General features: G+C 40.3%; 1 protein-coding gene across 10 annotated transcripts in view; it reads right to left on the reverse strand.

The window, feature by feature from the left end:
• LOC109998029 (ELKS/Rab6-interacting/CAST family member 1) overlaps positions 1 to 21,926 on the reverse strand; it is a 105,603-nt gene extending 83,677 nt beyond the window's left edge. For 4 of the 10 annotated variants that reach the window (XR_002278574.3, XM_065951144.1, XM_065951143.1 and 1 more), the window contains exons 1-4: positions 21,628 to 21,924; positions 12,121 to 12,946; positions 11,190 to 11,267; positions 10,751 to 10,906 (exon numbers count right to left, since the gene is read on the reverse strand). Coding sequence is in view for 7 of the 10 variants with exons in the window: in XM_065951144.1 (XP_065807216.1) it covers positions 10,751 to 10,906; positions 11,190 to 11,267; positions 12,121 to 12,618 (732 nt within the window). In the remaining 3 variants the exon portion in view is untranslated. Of the gene's footprint in view, positions 1 to 10,750; positions 10,907 to 11,189; positions 11,268 to 12,120; positions 12,947 to 21,627 lie in introns of all 10 variants that reach the window. The other 6 variants (XM_020652785.3, XM_020652776.3, XR_010665120.1 and 3 more) reach the window with 5 other exon arrangements.
• Positions 21,927 to 22,296: the final 370 nt, after the last annotated feature.

Consider the following 22,296-nt stretch of genomic DNA (forward strand, 5'->3'; position numbering starts at 1 on the left):
ACAGAAATGAAATTGGTTTGCTTTCTACATTGAGCCTTTAAAGCTTTTCTCAAACTCATTCATCAAATTTTCTTTATCTCTGGATGTTTTTAGTTGCTTTAGAGACCAAAAGAAGGACTAAAGGATGATAAATTGTGAAACACATTAACAGTTTCAATGTGTTTTTGTGTTAGTATTCAGATACTTGTTTATAGAATGAGTTTAAAATACAAGGGGATCTGCAAATCAAACCCTGTTATTTTATGAAGGCTTGAAATATCTCTGTGTCTTTTCACTTATTCATCAGGATTGCCTTTAAATGTCCATGCATTTTTTTGTTTAAGTTCCTTTCTTTGGGCTTTTTTATTGTCTTTACTAAATAGGACAGTTTGCAACTAAGTTTGCCTTTTGCCAAAACAATGAATCAATTTATATCAAAAGATAATCAGTGGGTTAATTGAATGTACATATTATGCACAATGAAAAAAGCCAGATGTACATATGTCACAGGTATAGAAAGACAAACAGAAACACGCAGATCCTTTCTCCTGATACAAACATGTTTGGTATACTGTGTGTTATTGAAGAAATGTACACGCATGCCAACATCAAAACATCCTGTAATCAGTCAGGAAACATGAACACACACTTACGTACATTAAGCATCCTAAGGTACGTCAGGGAAATGACACAAGCTAACACAAAGCTTCAGTAATGTTGCTTAAACAAACTAAACGTGCACCTACATACACAAAGACACACAGACAGACAGACAGACACATTATGCGACTTCAAAGAGTTACATATAAAGAATTCAACATCACTCTAGCACATATGGGTCTGCACCAACACTCCCTGCAACTCACACACACACGGACACACACACACACACACACACACTCACACAGCTGGAATGTAGAGCAGAGAAATGCCAGACCACAAGAGAGTGGGAAGGGAAGAGGGAGTGAATTTAAAAAAGGAAAAAACAGGAGGAAACAAAAACAGAGAGGCAGATAAGAAGAAGGCAGCGAGGAAAGTTTGAGAACACAGCTCATCTTTTGTGCTAAGATGAAAAAAGGAATGAAGGGAGAGAGAGAGGGAGAGAGAGAGGGAGAGAGAGAGAGGGGTTCAATACATTTTTTCTTCAAAGTTTCTGCTGCGTCATCTTTGTCTGCTTCACCTTTGACTCAGTGTAAATTTGTTGTTGGTGGGCGGGAGAGGCCTGAGAGGGAGGGTCACAACTAAAATCAGAAGAATGCAAACACACGTACACTCTTATTCTACAGACTGCATACAAGTCATGAGACTTCACTTAAAATATATAGCAAAATAAATTCTAATCTTCGATTCGTCATTACTTGTATTAACACTATATTAGTGTATTTTCACGTTCATATGTTAACTATGAAGGGAAGAGAAACAGATGTAAACAGTTGTAAAGCTGAGATAAACAAGATGACGAATCAAAATGACGAATGTTTCCTTCAGATGTGTCAGAGAAAAGCAAATCAATTCATCAAGCTGATGTTAACAAGTGCGAGATGGGAAATTATCTTTGCCTCGGGCGGCAGTCAACTCATCAAAACTTGTCGATTTCACTGATACTGTCCTTGTGATTAATTTGGAGGAACATTTTGAAAATGTATTCCTGATTGCATAAGCGGAACGATGTTAGGGACGAACAGATTCATGCATTTATATGTTCTGCCATCTGTGTACTGGATGATTACAAACAGACTACTTGATGCACTCTGCTGTGATTAGAGAAAAAAAAAAAAGGATTGTGACTTTAAACGGACTGAAAACTTTTTGCTCTGTTTGTCTCTACCAACGAGCTGTTAATAAGAGTCTTCATTAGCAACCTTCTCAGTGTTACCGTCTAAGTGAGTGACATGCCTGCTGCACACAAGATGATGATTTTTCAGTGATATTTAATTATGTTCGTGTCTCGGTCTCGTCCTGTCTTGGTCTTGACCTGGTCTCGATCCCAAAATATCTTGGTCTTGTCTCAGTCTCGGAGCACTCTGGTCTCTGGTATGTATTGGTCTCGTTTAGCTTGGTCTGGATTACAACACTATTCCTTGGTTCCTGTTCTTTAATCACTCTTTATGTTTAATGAGATCAGTTTTTCAGTCACAAATGTGGGACCCTATAATAACTTTATCAAACTGATTTAGACAGAAATTTATAGCACTTGATGGATTCAAATTCTCACAAATCACTGCAGGAACACAGGATACACAACGAAATCTGTGACTTGAATAGAAAATATAACGTTGTCTTTGAAAGAAGAAAAATACAAATATTAAACTTCTATCAAAGCATGAATTGATTCTAAAAATCCATGACATAAGAGCATTTGTCTAATAACAAATGTAATCCTTGTCTAATGAGCAAACTTCATAATTCCTCTCCGTATTATTGGCCAAAGATGAAAAGAAAGGAAAAAAAAGAAGAGGAAATCCGTTATGAATATGGTGACAATTTTTCCATCCGCTCATCATCTACTCTCCTCAGGCCATGGCTCATCTGTCCTTTAATATTAACCATCTCTCTGTTATTATTCTTCCGTCTCATCCCTCGCTTATTCTGCGCTTGCGGGTTGAGTCACCCCCACCCCCACCCCCCACCCTATAAAAAAACCCACTGTCACAGAAAACACATACACTTGAATTGTCCAACACATGAGCACGCCACACACACACACACACAACAAGCTGGCTTTAATGTAAGTGGCGGTGATCATCGTTGTAAATGTGTGTGTTCGTGTGTGTGTGTGTTTGTGTGTGAAATGGCCGCGAGGAGTTTGAAAGCATCGCCCACTCAGACATCAGACAACAAGCAGATTACCACACTCAGATCTTATTTCTCTGAGGATGAAGAAAACAATAAAGACGAGGAAATACAATAAAAAGGAAACAAGAAATCCCCATGTTTTCCCAACGGGCTGATGGAAGAAAATAACATTATTATTTGTGTATGGAAATAAATAGATGAGAATAAAGGAGGAAGGGGAAAGAGATTAAATGAAGGGGAGAATGAACACAGAATAGCCAACAGGGGAGAGAAATGTTGACCTTAATCAGTCAGTTTGAGGAGCGACATCAAGGTCAGCAGGGGGTTTAAAGGAGAAGAAACAGTTTGAAGAGAAATTAACATAATGCATAAAGATTTTTGAAACACAAGGATAGATGGACAAATTGAGCAGTGTGTGGATAGATGTGAGAGAGGCAGAGAAGAAGAAATAGCAGCAGAAGAAGGAGGAGGAGGAGGTGGAGTGACTGTGCTGTAATTCTGTTCATTCCTCACTAACTCTTCCCAAACCCACTCCTTATAAGGACAGACATGGCTACCACTGGCCTCCACACACACACACACACACACACACACAAAAAGAGAAAGTGAGACGGAGAGAGAGAGAACTACCAAATTCACAGCCTTGTGGAGAAAGAGGGAACACTGACTCTCTCTTTCCTTTCACTTTCTCTATTTCTTTCCGCTGCAAAATGAACACCCTGCTTTTGTAAGCAGCCGGAAAATGGAGCGATCGCTCCCTCTCTCTCTCCTGGCATTAAAACTTTTATAAGACACCACGAGAGAAGGAATCCTCTCTCTCCTCTCTTTCTGTTAAATCTCTCCACATATCTCCTTCTTGCACTTTCTGTTCCTCTCATTCTCCTCCCTCCTGTCCTCCATCCATCTGTCTTTCTGCTCTCTACACTCCCTGTATTTACCTTACCCCCTCCTCCTCCTCCTCCTCCTCCTCCTCCTCCTCTACATCCCTCATCTCTTCATCCGGACTAAATAAACACACAGGTTTGAAGGGCCATCTGTTAGCGATGAGCATTCATGTGGAAAAAAAACAACAACACAAGAACACATTAGAATAAGGGGAGATTAAAGACTTCAAATATATCTTTCTATTTAGATTTTTGACATCACATGTTTTTGATATTTTATTTGTAAAGTGACTTGGATACACACACGTACAGTATGCCAGCATAAGCACACACACAAGAGAGGGATAATGAGTCAGAGGTTGACGTGGTGCAAACTGAAGGGAACAGACGGAGGAAGACAAGGTAGGCACAGCAAGGCAGAGAGTCGATTGTGTTTTTTTTTTTAAAAGCGTTGAATCATGTATATGCTGTTTGGAAACCTTGCTGAGCCTGCATCCTGCCATTTCTGGGAAAAGTCACTGATCATATTAACCAAGTCAAACACATTCATACTCCGATCTACCCAGTCCAGCATTTACTTTAAACTCATGCAGACAGGTTCTGCTGCGTTTCCTCTGTATTTTTGTTAAATCAGATGAGTCTGCACAACCGGCCATCTTGCTCAATATGTCATAAAGGGATTAGATCCAGAATTTTCTTTTTGTTTCAAGGGGACATAAAAACATCCTTTTTTTTTAGATTAAATGAAGGAATGAAAATATGGGTAAATATATTTAAAGAAAAGCCTTTTAAGGTTGTAGTTTCAAATCTGTGGCTGTATTGAAATCAAGTTTTTCATCTTTTCATGAGACGTCCGGTAGGATGATACGCCCAGAGAACACTCAACTGTATCTGTCGAATGGCTATGTCAGCCGTCTGATTTCTACCAAAAAAACAGGCAAGATAGAGCAGAGATTGCAGAGCTGTAGATCTGTGGCTGAGAAGCGTGACTCCCGAGGAATGCTCCAAATGTTTGCAGAATCTGTGTGAGTATGCAGCTAGGTCTCTTTGAGTCTCTCTCCATAAATCCTTCTCCTCCCCTTCCTCTTCCTTCATCTTCCTCTACAGCTCTCTTCCAAGAGATTTACATCCTATTTTCGCTTCTTAACACGAAAACCCTGCAGTAATCTTGTTACAAAACTCTGAATTCGCATCAGTTCATTAAGATTGAATCTCTGAATTATGACAAATCCTCTGTGATTTTATGCTACCAGCCTGTCTCCATGGTTCAGACTCAAATGCATAATTCCTAGAAAGTAAAATGACATTATCGCCAAACGTCAAGCCAAATTGTATTCAGCAGACTTTCCTCATCTCCTCTACCACACTTTCTTCATCCCTAACTTATTCTCTTTGAGTCAATCTCTCACTTCTACTTCGCCGTCCTCAATATTTTTTCATCCATCTCCTCATTGGTCACATCTGCCTCCATCAGTCTTTTCATCTTTTTACATCTGCTGGTTTCAGCTCAATCCATCCATCTCTTCTCCCTTCCTCGCCTCCTCCTCGCCCTTCTTCCGGGTGCTCTAGTTTGATCCATCCTTCTTATGCACTTTCCTGATTTCCTCCTTCTCCAGCTCTACGTCTTACACATCTTAGCATCGCAATCCATCTTGGTGATCCATCCCGCCCCCTCGCTCTCACTTTTTCCTCTCACGTTCATGCTGGGATAGCCGGATGAAGCTTTTTTTTTTTTTTCATTATTTGCAGCCAGCTGGCACGAAAACTCTTGCTTGCATTTTTGTTCCTATACAGTAAATGGAAATCTCACACAGGAAACACTTGGCACCACACTTTTTTTAGTTGACTTCTCTGGACCTGAGGACAAGCCCAGTGCCAAGTTTGAGTAATGAAATTAGAAATTGCATCAGTTGCTCAGTTCCAATCCAGGTGTAATAACATTAAGTGCTTAGCGGTGATTGTAATTCTTCAGTCAGCACGGAAACTGGTCCAAGTCTGTGGTGTGCCATTAATTCAACCTCCTAAGGCCGTTAGTTTTTCTGGTAGCTTGTTCTTTATTTGTCATTTTGAGATATTTCCCAGTGTACCAAAACACGGTTTTATAGAGGAAAACTTTGTGTTAATACTTTCAGCAGTCTTAAATGACTAGAACCTCAAAATGTACGACTATTGCAAAATACAAATATCATAAAACAGAGTGGCCTACCCAGCATTCACTGCAGAAGAAAGGTGCTGTTGCCAAAGACACAACCTGGATTTTTTGGGAGAATTGGAAGACATTTTGATAGCTTGGCATCATGACAGTGATCTTTTTGAATTGGTTGGTGTTAGTTAGAGACAAATTTGTTGTTTCATCAGGTTTTGTTATGTTGAACAAAAAACTTTGTAAAATGCTTTTATTATGTAGATTTTTTATAACACTTTTAATTGACAGTTTCTCTCTTTGTTTTTCTTTATATAGATCAGTCAGTTTGTTAAGATTGAGTAGAAAGAAATTAGCTAATTCATTATTTATGGTGCAGGTGAAAATGCTTTTAACTTGTTTCTAATGGTTTAAACATTTCCATCATTTCTAGAAGAAACACAGATTTACACACTAACCTGAAGGCCTGATGTCCACAAAGTGGAAAATATTCATGTGCCAGTCTGTGTCTCCTTCTCTCTGTCTCCCTAACTTTGACTTTAAAGGAAAAAAAGAAGGATTGCCGAATAGCAGAGGAGAAGAGAGGACTGACAATCTCTCCATCCCTGTCTCATCTCTCTATCTCTGTCATCCCACCTTCGGCCCAAAGGGAAGAGTGTCACCCAGGTGTAACAGGAACTGTGTTTACCTGCCTGTTTGGATTAATATCATTGAAGACACACACAGACACACAGAGAGAGAGAGAGAGAGAGGGCTGAGCTGATGGACCACCAGACATTTTTCACAGCTGGTCTCAGTAGCTTCAGATGTTACGCTTCTTTAAATCTACCACACAAACAATTAGACCTCTTGCCTCTTGTGAAGTCCCCAGCTAACAACAGCAGAAATGGTGTAAATATAGGGCTCTGTAAAAACTTTGCCACCAGTTCCCAGATCACAAGTTGTTTTTGATGTTATGTTTAAACAGTGAAATTAAAAAAATCTGTTCATTCCATCTTTATTGAAAAGTAATTAGTCTGCAAAGCCTTAGACCAAACCTCATTGAGATTCAGGTATTGTTAAAAAAGGAGAAACGTTTACACACTTCCCTACACACACACACACACACAGACACAGACACACACACACACACACACACGTCTATTTCTAACCAGCACCTTGAGTATTAGATTAAATAATTGAAGAGAATGAAAACACAGCCAGCAGTAAAAGTACAACAACTACTGGCTGCTGCACTTTCTCTGCACACAAACACAAAACTTCTCAGCCGCTGCCCAGTACTTACTGTCTCTATAAGACACGCACAAATTGTTCAAGTAAACAAAAACACACAGGCTAGATAAAAATAGAAATGATAAATACAATGCATGCAGAGAAACATGCATGCATCTTTGTCTCCACACTAACAAACACGTGCAGAAATGTACTTAAATAAGCAATTATAAACATGCAGGCGACTTTGCAATTTGCACCTCCACTGACACGCACGCTTGTGTTTACAAAAGGCCTGATTGTCCTGACATACACGTAAAGCTGCCAACACGCAAGGACACAGAAACCCTCCTGGTACTGTGCTCTCACTTTGTGTGTGTCTCTCTCTCTCTCTATCACAAACAAACACACGCTGGCAACAGCTTCCACTAATATGTGTGTTCCATTTTAAAAAAAGCAAGTCATGCATATGCACTCTAATAAAGTCTTGAAAATACCTGAACATGCATGAGACTGAAGAGACTGCTGTCAATACTAGTCACCATACATCCCCTTTTTAAAAACACACACACTGCCCCCTCCCTCTCCTGCATACACAGAGACACACATAAACACATTCACGCACGCCGGTGCTGACGTCACACGGCTCGCCTGGAGTACAGTGGATGATAGATTGAACAAGCAGCCCCAGAAACAGACAGACAGAGTGGTTATTGTTCAGATGATTGGATTCAGTGCTGGCTTACTACATAGAACAGAGAGTCTGAATCACACAGTATGTATGTCAAAGTGCACCTTACTATAATAACATTGCTTAGATTATAGAAATTAAATGAGTAGCATTATCATTTAAGGTTGACTTATTCTGTTTCATTGATTTATTTGCAGGACAGTAAGCTAAGAGACTGGAAACCCTGTATGTCATGGTTAAAAACAGGCTTAAAAAGATAGAAAGAGAGAGTGTGAGATTTGGTGAAGAAAGAGAGAAACTGTCAGTATAGCTTTCTTTTGGAATTCCAGGCATTCCTTCGTCTTTTTCTCTTTTTTTTTCCACTGCTTCTCTGTGTTTTTCCCTGAAACATAATACTTACCTGCTGTGATCAAAGAGGCGAAACAAATTGGGTGAACACACACTCTCTCACACACACACACACACACACACACACAACAGAGCAAGATTATGGACAAATATGACAAAGGAGACAAACAGAAATGGCAATTAGGCTGCACAAAAAAAAAAAGCAGGCATCCCCGTTCAGGTCAACTGATTTGTTAGACAAGGGTGTGTCCATTCTATTGAATCTAATTCTATGGCAAAAACTGCTCCACAGGCACAGATGGAGGGCGAGGAAAGGAAAGGGGAAGGAGGGAGTCTGAAAGTAGGAGTGAAATGTTGACGCAGAGAAAAAGAGAGGAAGTGATGGAGAGCGTGTTGACAGAATGGACGCTGTGGGAAGAGAAAATTAGTGGATGTGGGAAGTGAAACAAGAGACAGCAAGTGGCAGGGATGAGGGAGGGAATACAGTTGAAAGCATCAATCTAATCTAACTGACAAATGAAAGATGTTTAATTTCACTTTTCTAGAGATTATCTTCCTCCAGGCTGTGACAAAAGCTCTCTCTCATCAGGAATAAGCTGGGCTCACTCTTTTTACTTCTACTTCTTTTATTAACAAGCATCGCACACCCACTAGGTTGTTAACAAGAACTTGCAGATTTTGTCACATTATATTTTGTATTCACTGGTTGACTATTAATATTTGTCTTTGATTTGTTAGGAGGCCAGACACAGGACTCCTAACAAATGCAAACTTGCTCTGTCTCTGCTGGATGCATAATCAGGCAACTGTAAGATAACTCATACTGCCATAATGATGTAAGTTGGATCTAGTGTGCAGCCTGAGTATTTGCAATGAACACATTGCCCAAGTCAAGTGAATTTATTGCAACAAGTGAGATACATTCTTTTTATGCAAATGAGAATGCTTTTCACTCACTGTCAGCATAGTTTACCTGTCGAAATGATGTCTGTGTGTCTAGTGGCCCTTCTTTCAGATCATTCTGATGCAGTCAAATGAAGATTAAGCTAGATTTCAGCTACTCTCAGATTAGTTGGTGCCAAGGGAATGGTGAAAAATGCTTTGGGGTCTTTTTTGGATTCAAGACGGAAATGTTGCAACCACATGTATTGTGTAAAAAAAAAAAAAAAGAAGAGGAACTGCACAAAGCAAACTTTTAGTAAAAATGCAAATATAAGATTAGGAATGTCTTTCATTTATGGTGACGACATTTGTATAATTAATATGAGAGGAAAGGATTAATGCAGAGTGAGCGACAGGCAGATGGAGGAGAGGTGAAGCGAGTGGGCCGAGCATGAAGGAGGAGGCGAATAATTGAGGAAGTGTAGAGGAAAGAAGAAGGGAGGAGATAGGACAGAGGGTGGGGATGAGATACGCATTCCTCAGCAGGGGCGTGACACAACGTGCATGTGTGTGCATGAGTGTGAGTGTGTGTGTGTGTGTGTGTGTGTGTGTGTCTGTATGCACAAACCCAAGAAATTACTGTGAGGTAAGTTAATTAAATTTTTTAACACAAAGATGATGGCAAAGAGAGAGAGAGAGAGGGAGAGAGAGAGAGGAGTGAAGGTAAGAGGGAGTAAAGCGGGAGCTGACTCACCGTGTGATGACAGAAATAGAAGGAGAGAAGAAGAACGAGTACAAAGAGAGAGAAAAATGGAGCGAGGGAAACAGAAGAGAAAAAAGAGATTGAAGAAAAGGAAAGTGACGGGATAATAAGAGAAGGAAATAAAAAGGGTGACTTGGGTTAAATGGGTGTGATTTGTCTGGAGGAAAGGAAGGGAATGAAAGTGAAAGCGCTTCAGAGAGAGAGGGAACATCATGCATTTCCCAACATTAGAGAACAGAACATATTCTTACATGCCGCAACGCGTGTGTGTGTGACTCACTGTTACGGCGCACACACACACCTGACTTGAAGAACTAAAAGTGTGGAGGCAACTGAGGATTTTTCTTGAGTGACAGATTGATCATCTGTTCCTTTGTTCTCTCTCACACACACGCTTCACTTTGAACACACATCTAGACTCAAAGATTTATGGATGCACATACACCGGCACACACTCGCCGCACATGTTAGGCAGCGAACTGGCTGTACATTTTCTTAGAGAGTGCGATAATACTTTGTGATTTTAGAGATAGGAGTAGAACAGTAATGACCAATTTAGTGAGCACTTTCTGCCTTCAAGATGACAGCGTGTGAAATGAGTCACTGTTAGTAAGCGCATGACTGCCAGCCTGCATGTGTGCAAGTCATCTCTTGTATAATATCCCGGCCTCCTGCCAGACTTAGCTACGTCTCATCCAGATGGCTTCTGAACCAACAGACAGCTGGGAGTCCCCGACCAGGCGGACTGCATCATCCGTTTACCCGTCTTGAAGGCCGTCTTACAGAAGCGAGACAAATCCACCAGAGCAGGCCAAGAAATGATCAGGGGATGCCCCACTTTTTGCCAGGGCATACATTTTTATGTGTGACAAAACCGAGTAAGCCAGCTACATCACAGACTTTTTCAGATTGAAAGGAAAATCTACGAAATCAAGCCAAATAGACTGAGTGTTGTTGCTCTGTTAATCTTCCCATCTCTGTTCATTTCTTTCTGTCTCCGCATCAAGTAGAAACAGTCTAGTAACACACATGCAGATGTGTTTTATTCCTACCTGTGTCTCCTCCTGCACCACTCTGTACTGCTCCTTCCACACGGCCATCTTTGTGGCTTCGTCCTTCCTCAGTGCCCGCTCTTTCTTCAGCTCCGGACTCCAGAAGGTCTTAATGGAGTTCATGGAGGAGCTCAACTTGGACTCTTTGGTATCCAGCTAAAAGAAATCAACATCATACATTGTGACTTTGAGTTCTTAGACCCTTTATTTTGTTTATATGGAGGTTAAAAACTATCTATAGTCACTCATTACAGTTTAGCTTTCCTGCTAATATTTCTTATGGTTTATTTCGTCCTTATAGCTGGAATCTTTGTTTTAATTTCAGCAGAGTTCACAGAGAAACACACAAGTAAATAATCAGCCAAATGAGAAACTACTAATGAATAACGTATATTGACATATCATTTGAGAGGTGTGTGAATGTCTACAAATCCCTTACCTCTCTGCGTAGAAGTTCATTCTCTCGGAGCACTTCTCGTAACTGTGACTGAAGGTCTGTCATTGCACCTTCTCTCACCTGAAAAACATCCAACAAACCATTTTTGAAGTATGAATGACATTTCCTTTATGTCGTACAACCCTAAGTTTGGTCATGATTAGAACGTTCTCCCCCTACAATAGTGCATTTGTTGTGAGAGCACAAAATATTAAAAAGAGTTATGATTATCTTGAATTAATTAACAAACAGATTCTTCTTTCTTTTTTGAAAAAACTCTATTTTAGTATTAAGCTCATAATAGTGAGAAATAGAACAAGTTTCATCCACATTACATGTATGAGAGTCAATATTTGCGCCCTTAAAATCAACATGCCGCACATGAATGTGATGAACAATACAGGAGGTATCATGGAGGTAAGGAGAGAACATTTTGATTGAAGAAATAATTACAAGAAAGTGGAGGAGGCAGGTCTTGAAGAGGATAGAGGATCACTCCTGGAACGCTTAGCTTTTATGTTCTGACTAATGCTGCAGAGGGAGTAGGAGGGTGGCCTTGACTCTATTTAAACAAACTGTACACATACAGTACCAGCTAAAGCTTTTCTGAAATACATTTCAGTCATTCAATTCATGTGCAACATCTCATGCCGTCAACATGCCAATTACAAGACCCCTCAAAAACTAGCAACATCTGCCCAAAAACATATGTGCAATAATCATGCTGTCTGATCAGCATCTTAATATAGACCTGTCAACTGGATCACAGGTTTGAGTAAAGACGGAAGCAAAACAGATGTTTTTGAATTCAGTGTACTGTTATCTGCATGTCAGACATTAAGTGCAGACTTAAATGCAAACAGACACCACCAAAAGTAATACATAAATTACTAAATGTAATTTAATAAAAGATGAAAATGCAGTAATGCCTCACCTGTCTCATGGAGTGGGGCACAGTGGCTGACTGTGGAGGCTGGTTATGCAGGTCCCCCCCAAATGCTATTGCATCACTGGGCATGAGCGCTCCACCCATTCCTCCAGTGTTAATATTTGGACTGCTTCCCATAATAGCTGCCCTGACCCCATAAGGAACCCTGGCCCCAGCCCTGCCCAGGGTCATGGTGTTTTTGGGTAGCGAGGGATTCAACCCGCTGCCCAGGCTCCCAATGCCAACCGGGTCATCCATTGTGTCAGCGAAGTACATCGGACCGCCTGTAGCATAGGCAGCATTAAGAGACTGAATGTTCTCCATGGAAAGGGTTTTACCGGAACCAGTGAGTCCGCCAGTGGAGCTGCTGCTGCTGTTCCGACGGTGTCCGAGGCGTGGGGAGCGAGGGAGGCGGGGGGAACGTCCAGGACTCCCTGACATTGACCCGTTTCCATTGGATCCAACAACATCCAGCTTTGAGACGGAGCGGGAGCTTCCGTACATTTTGAGACAATTTGAGTGGGGTACAGTAGAGTGAGAGGTTTCAATGAAGATGTCAAAAACTCATGCTTAAAAACTCACACTAAACTCAGATTAGCAAAAAAAAAATCTGAAATCCTGTAAGGCTAAAAGAAATTACTCCAGTCAGTCCTCTACTGTAGTCCTTCTTGGCTTGAAATATCCTGGTGAAGTGTTGACATAGCTGTGATCAAAGCCTTTCCAACACCCTCCCCGTAATCACTGGGCTTTTGTTTGAAAGGACGAATCAATAAAGCATCCCTTCAGATAAAGTCAGCCAGAAAATCCACACTACCTGTGATGATGGGATCACCTAAAAAGAAAGGGAGAAAGAGATAAGGATTTAGGGATCAGAGCCATCAAGAAATACTGCACTTAAGGTTCAAAGGAAGACACTGGATTTATTCCAGGTACTAGCTTTGGTTCACCAACTTTTCACCGATTAGATCTGTTTCATCTCATTGAGTTTAACATTTTTGGTTAAGTAAAGATAATAGGTTAGGTTTTCACACTAATGAGATCTGTCTCCTCTTTTTTATTTCATATCAAATAGAATTTAATACAATAGTATCTTATCATATGCCATTGAGAAATCAAGGTCACAATAATATCATATCGTTATTGCATTGTGATAATATCGTATCGTGGGGCGTATGCTGATTCCCACTCCTACCACTAGGCTCACTTATTCAACGTATCCTTTTTGAGAGGCTATATTTACTACTACTACCAGAGATAAAAATGTGAAATATATGCAAAAGTGACTCCTTGAGTGCATGGTCGAAGAGCTTTGGTTTGCCACGGGAACAAGCAGACATCTCCTGATCAGTTTGTTCATATGATCACATAAGACTGCTTTGTCTGTTCACCACCCATCACACCTCCTTTTTACAATCACACCATGTCCTCACCCCCTCTGGTAACCGGTCTTCATATCAGCCGCAAAGAAGAAGCAACCTCTGTGACAGCAGCTGATAGAGCATGAATTCAAGCAAACAATCCAAAGTGTTCCTGCGGGATAGATTACATGCACTAAAACAAAAATAAAAAACTTTAATCTAGTCAATTTAATCTGGTTAGAAATCAATTTTCGGGAAATTTACACATGGACACAGTGGGTTATATGTGCTACATTAGAGATTAGGTGGATATATTGGAAACTGGCAAATATGTGAGCAGCTACACTTCAAATTGAGCTCCATGAAATAGTGTTGAGACATGTTTTTACAGCCTAGAAATAGTCTGTATGTGTATTTGTGTGAGTTGCCTGAAATAAGTAACTGAAAATTAAATGCAGTCACAGAAACCTTTACATTTAAAATGTGATTTCATTCAGCATCCTGCTGTGGACACATTTTGTGTAATCTGTGACATTTAACTTTCCTTAGCCAAAAATGATCATTTAAAAGCGTCGGCTCAACACATGCTGCTTATACACTGTATACAGTATCTGTTGCTAATGCTCATATATCCCAGTCCCCTCTATCTACCCATTATGTGATAAGATCTTAGTTTTAATGTTTGTTTGCAGTGGAAAAACTTTGTTGTGAATGTTTGAACATGTAATTTGGAAATATGGGGTTAATAATTATAATATGCAACCCAAAGTGTAAGTCAGTGGAGTTAGCTACTGTATTGGATAAAGACAATACAATCACAGCTATTGAAAATGAATGTCCTTCTGGTTTACAGTCATGTTTTCAGTCATCTGGGTATCCTTGGAGACAGTGATGTAATCCTCAGGTCAGTGGTCACATGACCCACTAGCCACACAGACTGAACCTAACATCTGATCCACACTCTCCCCTTACAACTAAACTGGGTTTCATAAACAGTCAACACATGCATGAATGAACACTCCTATGCTTATTCTCAAAAATGTTGCTTTTGTGTAACAAATGCGTAATCGTAGAGTAAAGAAAAACCCATCTTAAGTTATTTAATTATGTGGTTTTTCTCTATAATTTAAGCCGTCAAGGAATTTTAACTGCAGTGTTAATCCAATGATTGTCAACAAAGTGAAATCAAGAAGAAAAAGATGAACATACATAGTAGGATACAAAAGACAAATGATGAAGAAAGGAAATAACTGTTTAGCTTTCATTTGAAAATAAGGTTCAAAACTGGTATTTTGCTTGCACATGGCAGTTATTCTGCATATCTTGGTGAGTATTTTATCTAATATACACAGCTTCTTGCAAATATTTGGCTACAAATGTTACCATTTCGTTTAAAGTGTGATTAACTGTGCAGCCCTTTTGTCGACCCTTTAACAGCCCTGCAGTAACTTATGTTCTGTGAAGCACAGATCTTTGGCCAGGGAGATGCGACTGAAAACTGTCCAGTTACAGACACACACACTCAGTCGCAAAAGGGGACCATCTGCTCCATTTCCCCTCTGGCCAAAAACACACACCTGGACAGAAACAGGCCAGGACCCTGCCTCGAGCACAGGTACACACACTTACACAGAGAATAATCACTTAGGGAAGAAAAGAGAGCAAAAACTGTACACATGTGGAAATCTACAAAATCCCTAAAAACCTGACATGTATACATCAACACAGCCACATTCTAACCTGAATGTTCACAGTTGAACACACATGCACATCAGTTCAGTGCCCATGAGGGATCAGGTCAACAAAACACACACATCTAATGCTTCATTTGAGGTCAATATGATGTGACTGCAGGGACAGAGTGAAGTGTGAGTGTGTGTATTCAGGGCTATCTTCTGCCTCCCCTCTGGACCTGCTGACCTGTAGATAATGTATATACGTGCCCTCATTCTGCCTTTAATACAGAATGTTTGCAGTATCTGGCCTCTTCCTGAGCCTCTATTTAAGCATTTACTGAACACACACATTGTTCTCTTTTTGGTGATGATCTCAGTCTACTAGTGTATGTTTGGCACAGATTGGTGCGAGGGTTATGGAGCCTTCCTCATGTAAAAATCACTACCCCTGCTTATATCAAGGCTTGCACTGTCAAACTGTGGGACAGACAGCTACAACAAAAATCACAAATGAATTATATTATTTTCCTATCATTGCTTTACTCATTAATAACTCCAGGACAAAATATCCATCCATTTTTGAACTCCCAAGATTGTTTATGGTTGCAGTAAACTTGACTATATCCCAGCATGCATTGGGTTAGAGACATGGCACTGCACACCCTGCACAGGGTATTATTTATTTCATGTTTAATTGTAAAGGGACAAGTAGGGAGCAAGTAAACCTTTGTAACAAACAGCATTTACAGCCATAGATAATTTGCAATGCCCGTCCCTAGATGGAACTTTAAAATACATAAAACTCAACAACAGATACACATAAAACAGTGCCAAACAAGCACAACAATAAACAGACAGAACGGTACAGGATACAAACTACCTCTGCAGTTTCAAATTTCACATTAACCAACCACTTTTGGCAACTTTTTCAATTTTCACTTTTAACATAATTCCCATAACAACAGATAAGAAGAACCAATAATTACTAAAATGACAACGCCGCTGCAACAAGCACACAAACACACACACTTGTGACGCGTATGGCATCATGAGATCAAGAAAAGGCATGCATATTACTTTCCAAGAACATCCCTCTTGCCCTTTTACACAAATGTGAGAAAGCAATGTGTTTGATGCTGCAGGACACAAATGTAAAACAGCTGTTAAAACTTAAAGAGCGACTATGTCTTCAGCTATTTGACTCTTGCACTGTAATGTCACTATAGCCCTATTCAGACTGCTGTTTCAAGCCTTTAATCTATAAAGGGCTTCAGTAAAGGTGACAGGTAGAAGTATGCAAGTGTCCGCCCAAAAAACATTTTTTCAACAAAAAGGCAGTGTCATAAAGCTGCTAAATGCTGACTCACAACCCCTGGTGCTATGTAACGTGGTATGTAACGTATCACAAGCTTCTTTCAAACAGCAAACATCAAGTAAAATAATCAATGATATTCGGTTAATTTCATAAAAAACTAAAATGTGCACTTGAGAAGCTGAATCAATTGATTTCTGCTATTTTCCTTTCAGCAGTTTTTTGTATCAAATTGCTCCTGAATTAATTTTCATTGACATGCAACCAATTCTGTAAACTCTAATCAGATCATTATGCAGACTAATCTACATCATTAACCTTATCAGATCACAACATCTATAATCACAATTTTAGCTTAGCTGCGTTCTATGCACTACTGTAAATCTCCGACCACAAAATACCTCGGAAGAACCACAATACTTCCTGGAACGGATCCTGAAACAGCCCCAGGAGTGAACCTGAGAACCAAAATAACCCCATCCCCTTTGTGTCCACAAAACACTCTACAGGAAACCCTCGTACACACACACACACACACACACACACACACACACACACACACACACACACACACACACACACACACACACACACACACACACACACACACACACACACACACACACACACACACACACACACACACACACACAACGCCCTGTATTTCATCCTCTGCCTCACTGTACGGTGACTAACAGCAGACATTCTGCATGTCTCATCTTTTCTCCACACACTGCCTCCTCACACACACACACAATGTTGTCTTAGGCCTCATAAAGTCCAAGAATATCACACCAGGATACCAAGAACGTCTCTGCGGTTGAATGCTTACTCGATGCACAGCTTAGGACAGACCTTGCATTTGTTTTTCTAACTTGGTACCATATGAGCAATAACATATTTTTTAAATTGTATCCAACCAGTTAGCTAAAGGTGGTCAAAATAATTTGCTTTTGGTCTCTACCTGCTCTTGGGAATATTCCGATGTTTAGCAACTAATTGTTAAGATTCCCTGTCACCCAATCTTGTATTGTTTGGTAATTGGCACGTAGCTTTGGGGAGCTTTGGGGTATTTTTGGCAGCTGTAGCTAAAAATGACGAGTGATGAGTGAAACAAAATGTTAAATTCTGGGCCAAAGAAGTGCAACAAAGGAACAGCATGGTCGGCTAATAATGTCCTGATCCCTTAGTGGAAACCTCTCTCACACACAAGTGGTCATGTGATCCATTGTCAAAATAAGAATCATAATTGTTGTGGCTTTAGGTTGACGTCATTATCATTCGTCTACCTCTAATCCCTCTTTGACTATTGTCTTGTCAATGCTTTCACTTCCTGCATCTTTCTCCGTCAGCATTCCTAAAGGTGTTCTGAATGTTCTATTTATGCAACAACCACACACGTGCATCTGTCACACTGCAAAGTGCAACACACACGAACACCACTAAACCTATACTTAGCCAGCTGGTGTTTCAGCATGGGAGCAGATTTAGACAAAGTTTGTCTCTGGCCTGAGGATCGGGACTCATAAAAATCACATCATACTCATATTGAATATTCTTATCCTCTTTTACTCTCTGTTCCTGTCAGACTCACTGTGATATGATGAGGCTGGAGAGGACTCACTGGTGCAGTCTGGCTTTACACATCCCCCCTGAAAGTTAACTCGACGGGACGGTTGAGGGGGAGAGTCGTATGCTTTCAGCACCTAATCTAAGTGGAGATTTAAAGGGATGAGCGAACATTCACCATATTGGTGGGTTTTTTTTTTTACCTTCACAGCTCCTGTATAATGACTGTAAAAACATTAACGCTTACAAAACAAGATTGCCTTCTGAGTAAAAAGTGCAATGTTTTATTTGTTTTGCTTTTTCCAGTACAGTATTATATCACAGTATTAAAAGAGATTGAGCATATGAATACATATTCAAAGACCAAGACCCCCTTTCTCCCAATGAAAGAAGCTTGTTTAATTGGATATCTAAATCATAAACGTGCATGAGACCATAGAAAGATGTGTTTTAAAGTCACTGTGTATCAGATCTTAGTAGGTTCTAACTGAATGTGTGGTTTTGAGTTGTGTTAATCGGCTACTAAAAACACCACATTTCCTGATTCTATCATAATAAAAGCATTTTCACTACTTCATATTGTATTTGGACTTTAATGACTTGTTCAGCATTGATGTGCAATACATAGCTCAGGCAATGATGTGGGTTTTGAGTTAACATATCATTAGTGGTTTGGCTTCAGGCCACATGCATCCTCATGTCAGGGCATGATGACTGATTAAGATGACAGTTATGTGCTGATTTGTGCATTTGAACTGGACGGCAACTTATTTAAAATGATTTCCTTCAGATTTATGTTAAAATGCATGTTAATAAAATGTAGCTGAGAGAGTTTGGCTTTTTTTAAGACTGTGAGTCTCCGATGAAGAGAAGAAATAATTATTCCTGCAAAGATGGTACTAGATAAGTCAAAATTGTATGAGAATTTTTCAATTAACCAAACAGCCTAATTACACATGGGACTAAATGTTAGGCAGAAGATGTCTGTGCAAGATAAGAGATTCAGGTGCAGCAGAGAGACTGCGCTACTTGTAACTTCACCAGTCCGATCAGCGATAAGACATGGAATATGGCTCAGACACATGGAAAGCACAACGCTGATAAAGGACAGATAGCATCAGCTCCAGTCTATTGTGTGGCACAGGAAATTAATCCGAGATGCAGGCTGGGCAAACAAACCACCCATACACTTGATGACTCACACCAAACCCCACAGATACGAAGAAAGAACATCGATGTTGTGCACATGCAAACACAAAGCAACACTTATCTAATCTTTGCTGCCGCTACTTGGGATGGGAAATGTAATGATGACATTTGACAATTAACACAAAGGCAAGGAAGAGGCACAGCTTATTGAGCAGTGTTTAATGCAGGGAAAAGTGAGAGAGGAACTCCCCCAGGCTCATCCTGTATAATAAGGAATGTGCCTGTCCAGTCATCTTGCCAAGTTTAATAAAGATAAAGGGAGTTTAGAAGGTGACCCAGACACCTCATGAAAGTCTGCTTTCTATCTCTCTATCCATCTATGACAAAACTTTAGTTACAACTGTTCAGAGAAGTAGCTGCATGCTTTTTTAGAAGTTACCTAAGCGTAATCCTGCAATCACAACAGCCTGACCAGAGGCTTATTATGAAGAAATTGATGCCAGTTATCAGCTTGATAGCTCAGCCAGGGGATTGGATAAGTTGTTTCCATAAAAGGAGTGTTTTCTAAATATCTGGCAAGGACACTCTTGACAAAGAGATTTTTATTCTCAACAAGTTTTTTTTCTCCATGGTAAAATAAAAAAAATCAATCACAAATGTTGAGAAGTCTACAGGCAGCAGAGCAGAAAAACGATTATACTATTTCTACAATTACGTTTACATACGTTACGTCTACATTAAGTTTATGTTTGTTTTAAATGTCCAAGGATAAATAGGGGATGTCGAGATTTTCCATCAGCCCTATTTCTTGACACCCGGGAAGGACAGCTGACTGTGTGAATGTGTAAGTTAAGGCTTAAAATATCACTTTTCCATCATAAAGGTAACAAGTATCCATATGGAATTGCATCTGTGTATTCCCTAAAAAATATATTCTTTCAGCTGCAGCTTGAAATGTATTTTAGAACAAATAAAATATATTAATTCAAAGCAGCCCCAGCTGTGTCAAGTGGGCTATAGAGCAAAAAAAAAAAAAAGCAGATACAAAAAGAAGCGGGGCAAAGACATCTGTTTTACACTGCATCGTTTTTTTGTTGTTGTTCATGGGTCCTGAAATGTGCACAAATTGACCCCGTTTGTAATGAACACAATTTCATAATTACATTTCCACTTTTAGGTTACTTAAATGCTATTTCAACAAGAGTAGTTTGCTCAACTTCTTCCACTGTGATGCCATTTGTAGCTTTCAAAGCTATTTCAAAATGGGATCCTCGAAGCTGCTATCTATCTATGTTCAAAGAAATACATCCTTCCCCATGGTCTTATGCTAAAAGTCAGTTCTAGGAATTGATAGGAGAGAGCCTGGATATTCAAAAAATGTTTTGTGTTTACAAAAGTCTGAGTGGAAGGAAGCGGCTCAGTTCCCTCTGTGTTCCTGAAGGAGGGGCGGCGCAAAGAAATGGGGCTGTGGGCGGAACATAAGAGGAAATCTCGGTGTCCCCTCTTCTATCCACCCCTATTCCTCCCCGTGACATTGCAAAACACACGCAGCAAATATCACCAAATGTCTTCATTAACAAGTTAATTTCCACGGGATGCGTGTTTGAGTAACAGTGTCAAAGCTGTTGTCATTACCCAGTCTTCTACAAGTTGCTTCATCTTGTCTCCAGAGTGGCTTTTGCATCTGCTCAGTCAGCTGACAGCCCTGTGCAGCTATTGAAAACATCATTTTAAGAGACGTGCAAAGGTTTGCACTTTGGAGTGAGGGTTAGGTGGGGGGAAACCTTTAAGGAATAACGCATCACAATTTAAAGCTCCCACTGGAACACTGTGGTAACTTAATATTGACTACAACATGAGCACTTCCGAGTCCCCGAGGTGATATTACACACACCATGGGAGATAAATCCACTATAAAGTAGGGGGGAAAAAAGTCGCTGTAAAAATAACAATTATGTGGCTTTATAAAGCTGTCAGCAGCACAATCTTCTGCCGGCTGCAACCCAGTGAACAGATTGATAATCGCATTTGGCGGTGCAGAGAAGAGAAGAGAAGAGACAGCGTTATTAGCCAGATATTCCGCGGAAAGCCTCTAGCTGTGCAGCTACAATTGGTTTATTGAACCAAAATAAGAGAAAGCCTTGTTGAACGGGCACGAAAAAAAAAAAGAATACAAAATGTACCACAGTGACAGTCTGCTGCTGTGTGTGTGTGTGTGTGTGTGTGTGTGTGTAGTCCTCACAGCTGACCTGAAACTGCTGCACCTCTTAAGCGGGCATCAAATTTTAATTATGTTTTTGCTGATGTAGCTACGACGACTCAAATGAACACAGACGACACACAAGTGAACATTTCTTCCAAACACACAAACACACACACACACAAATAGGCCTGTGTAATAAAACATACATGTGCACACTCACACTGCCAGCTAACTTCCAGTACTCACTGCGGCTGTGTTTACGTTGCTCCCTTCGGTTGTGAAATACGCTTCCGTGAAAAGAAAGGCCAGTAAAAAATAAAAATCCTCTTCAGTTATTCTGCTGCTTTCACCTCAAAAGTGACGTTTTTCGTAACGTTTTCGCAGACGGTCAGCTGGGGTGAAACGCTGTGTTTTCGGGGGGGGGGACTGCCTTCCCCTTCTTGTGTCTGTCCCTCTCTCTCTCTCTCTCTCTTCCCTCTTCCCTGTCTTTCTCCGCCGTCTCTCTCTTTCCCTCCTTTCCGCCTGCTCTACCACCGGTGGCTTTCCCACCGCACGGGCGCTCCCGTGACGTCACGACGGTGGAGCGCGCGCCCCCGAGACGTACCAATCCCCCCTCATCACGCCCCCCCCCCCCCCCTCCACCCCCCGAGTCGCGTGCATGATAATCCGTAATTATTAAAGCCCCAATTATAAAGAGAGAAGTGCTTTTGCTTTTGAAAAACAAATCCTCAAAAAAAAAACATAATCCATGTCATCCACTGATTTTTGTAGTTCTTGATTTATGATTTATTTTATTATTTCACTTTCAGAAGATCAACAATATTTATGTTTTATATTCATATAATAGCTGTAGGCTATCTGGGCTTATTGTTATATGGCCCAGAATTACTTTTAATTGGTATAGGTAGAGCTGAT

Source organism: Labrus bergylta, chromosome 23 (genome assembly GCF_963930695.1).
Source record: "Labrus bergylta chromosome 23, fLabBer1.1, whole genome shotgun sequence".
NCBI classification, from domain to species: domain Eukaryota; kingdom Metazoa; phylum Chordata; class Actinopteri; order Labriformes; family Labridae; genus Labrus; species Labrus bergylta.